This window comes from Piliocolobus tephrosceles, chromosome 12 (genome assembly GCF_002776525.5).
Source record: "Piliocolobus tephrosceles isolate RC106 chromosome 12, ASM277652v3, whole genome shotgun sequence".
NCBI classification, from domain to species: Eukaryota; Metazoa; Chordata; class Mammalia; order Primates; family Cercopithecidae; genus Piliocolobus; species Piliocolobus tephrosceles.
Window position 1 is genome coordinate 72,126,033 of NC_045445.1, and position 2,538 is coordinate 72,128,570.

Consider the following 2,538-nt stretch of genomic DNA (forward strand, 5'->3'; position numbering starts at 1 on the left):
TAAGGCAAGAACCTTTGGTGTTACATTTTGGCAAGCCAGCCAGGAGGATCTCCAGGAAAGGCATCTAGATCGTCACGTGATGAGTAGGACTGGCCCTCTTTTGCTTGCTATTCTGTCCTGTCCTTCCTTAGAATTCGAAGGCTAAACTCGGAACTTTTCGATCACTTAAAGGCGATTAGCGTGGCAGCTGGACTAAAGACACTGGTGTCAGACTGTCCGAAAAAGCGCTCTCTAACAACCCCGGACCCTCAGGGGCTGGGAATGTCGGTTAGTCTCGATCCAGTTCATAACTCTTTCACTTTCCGTAGCGGTCCCGAAGTACACCCAGGAGTTATCAGCGGATGTTCTAGTCTCCCAGATTTCCTGGTTGAGACCACGGCCCCGCCAGGGGCTCCCCCTGAAAGGGTTACTGAGCCTGAGACCTCTACATCTTCTGACCCCTGCCTCCTGGGTCCTAATGTCCGCGGGCTAGACTTCTTTCCTCATCTTGCAAGCTAGGTTATTCCCACTAGGCCGGATGAAGATTTCCTATTTAGAAGTCTTCTTCTTTTTTTTTTTTTTTTTAATTTAAAAATATTTATTGAACAGAAATATAAACACAAGCCCCAAAGAAAACAACATGACAAACTTTAAGTAAAATATAATTTTCTCCTAATATAACTGCTTTCTGTTCATAGTTTACAGAATGATGGATCTTTCCCTTCTATCCCTTTGTACCTATGGGTATCTAGCAGAAAAGTCCTTAGCTATGGCTATGGGCACACAGAAACTTCCTATAGATGATTATGTTCAAATGTTTATTTACTTTCCCCAGAATAAATTGGGGCACTGGCACTGGCTGGATTGATCACAGAACAGATATTCAGGAAGGTCTGATCCTCTTGAGTTCCACGTTTATGAGCAAAAAAATGGACGCCATGGCTCGCTAACAGAAATTTTGTTGTATGTGTAGATATGGCACCCATCACCAACATTGTAAAAGGAAATGGACCTCATACCTACATCCAGGAAAATCCCCACTCTGTGCAACTGGGGACTCACCCAGAGAGGAGTCAGGCACACTGCTGGTGGCAAAGACCTTTCCTTTTCCGCAACCCACAGTCAAGAAGCCGTGTTCTGAAGAAAGCACAATCTCCCCCTGTCGGTTCACAGATTCCTTACAAATGCCCACATTCCATACTTTGCTGGTGCCCACGTCCACCTCCCAGTAATGGCGGCCGGAAGTAAAGCGAGGGGCGCCCAGGACGCACAGTGCAGTGTCGAACCTCTCAGCTTGCTCCTTCTTATTCTGGCTGAAATTCCCACTTCGGAAGCTCCTCAGGTCTTCAGAAATGATGAGATAGTTGTTGGCTGTGTCCACATCCAAGGTCATATCCACTTGAAACTTCCTTATCTTTGGGTTCGTTGTTAGAATAGATTTCAGCTTGGGCTCTAGTTCCTTGATAATGGAAACCAGCGCCCTCAGCTTGTACTTGGGCTTGATGTCATTCTTCTGAGAGACCACAGAGCAGAAAGAAGCTGCACAGTAAACTTTCCCCATCGGGCTCCTTCTGCAGTGCATTGAGGCATTGGAGGCAGCAGACATATCCGCATTTCGACTGCATGGGTTCTTCAAGATCTTTTAGACAGACAGGACATCTAATGATTTGTTTGAAGTGTTCAGCCATGGCAAATAGTTTCTCCTTCCGGAGTTTCTCCCCTGGCCTCCAGCTGCTTCTGCGGACAACTCAGATCTCTAGAAGTCTTATATACTTGGGGTGGTGCCCAAAAGATCCCTGTTCATAGTGCCCTCCAGGGTTAAGACAGGTGTCACCATTCGATGGCTATTTTAAAGGGCCAATTCCCCACCATAGTGTATGGTCCCCCACATCAAGACAATTCAAAGAGAGGTCTGTAGTTTTCATGTAGATGGTCGACAAGCAGAGCATTTCCTCCATTGCTCCCCAAATAGACTTTCCCCATCCTTGGGGCCTCTCAAGTACAATCTGTGGTGCCTGGGTATAGCTCTTAGAGCCGACATTAAAACAGTTACGGGGATTCCTTAAAATCACTGACTTTTGCCAACTATGAATTCTTAAATACAATAAAATGACCAGGCCACTCTATACCCTAATAAAAAAAAAAAATTCAAAAGACAAACACCCATCTAATAAAAACCAAAAACAAAAACAGCCTTCAAAACTTTAAAACAGGCTCTATTACAAACTCCAGCCCTGAGCCTCCCCACAAGACAAAATTTATCTTTATATGTCACCAAAAAAACAGAAATAGCTCTTCAAGTTCTCACTCAAACTCATGGGACAACCCCACAACTAGTAACATACCTAAATAAAAAATAATAATAATATAGTAGCCAAAGACTGGCCTCACTGTTTACAGGTGGTTACAACAATAACCATCTTAATGTCTAAGACTATTAAATAATACAAGGAAAAAATCTCACCATCTAGACTACTCATAATGTAAGCAACATATTAAAACTAAAAAAAGTTTGTGACTCTCAACCGCCTACTCAAATACTAGACACTACTCCTTAAG

The 2,538-nt window shown here is 43.8% G+C and overlaps 1 protein-coding gene across 1 annotated transcript; it reads right to left on the minus strand.

The window, feature by feature from the left end:
- Positions 1-797: 797 nt before the first annotated feature.
- On the minus strand, positions 798-1,667 carry LOC111536465 (ret finger protein-like 4A). Its single transcript, XM_026452149.2, is given in 4 exon segments — positions 798-908; positions 910-1,054; positions 1,056-1,516; positions 1,518-1,667. Coding segments are annotated over 4 exon segments (867 nt in total).
- Between the last annotated feature and the right edge of the window lie 871 nt (positions 1,668-2,538).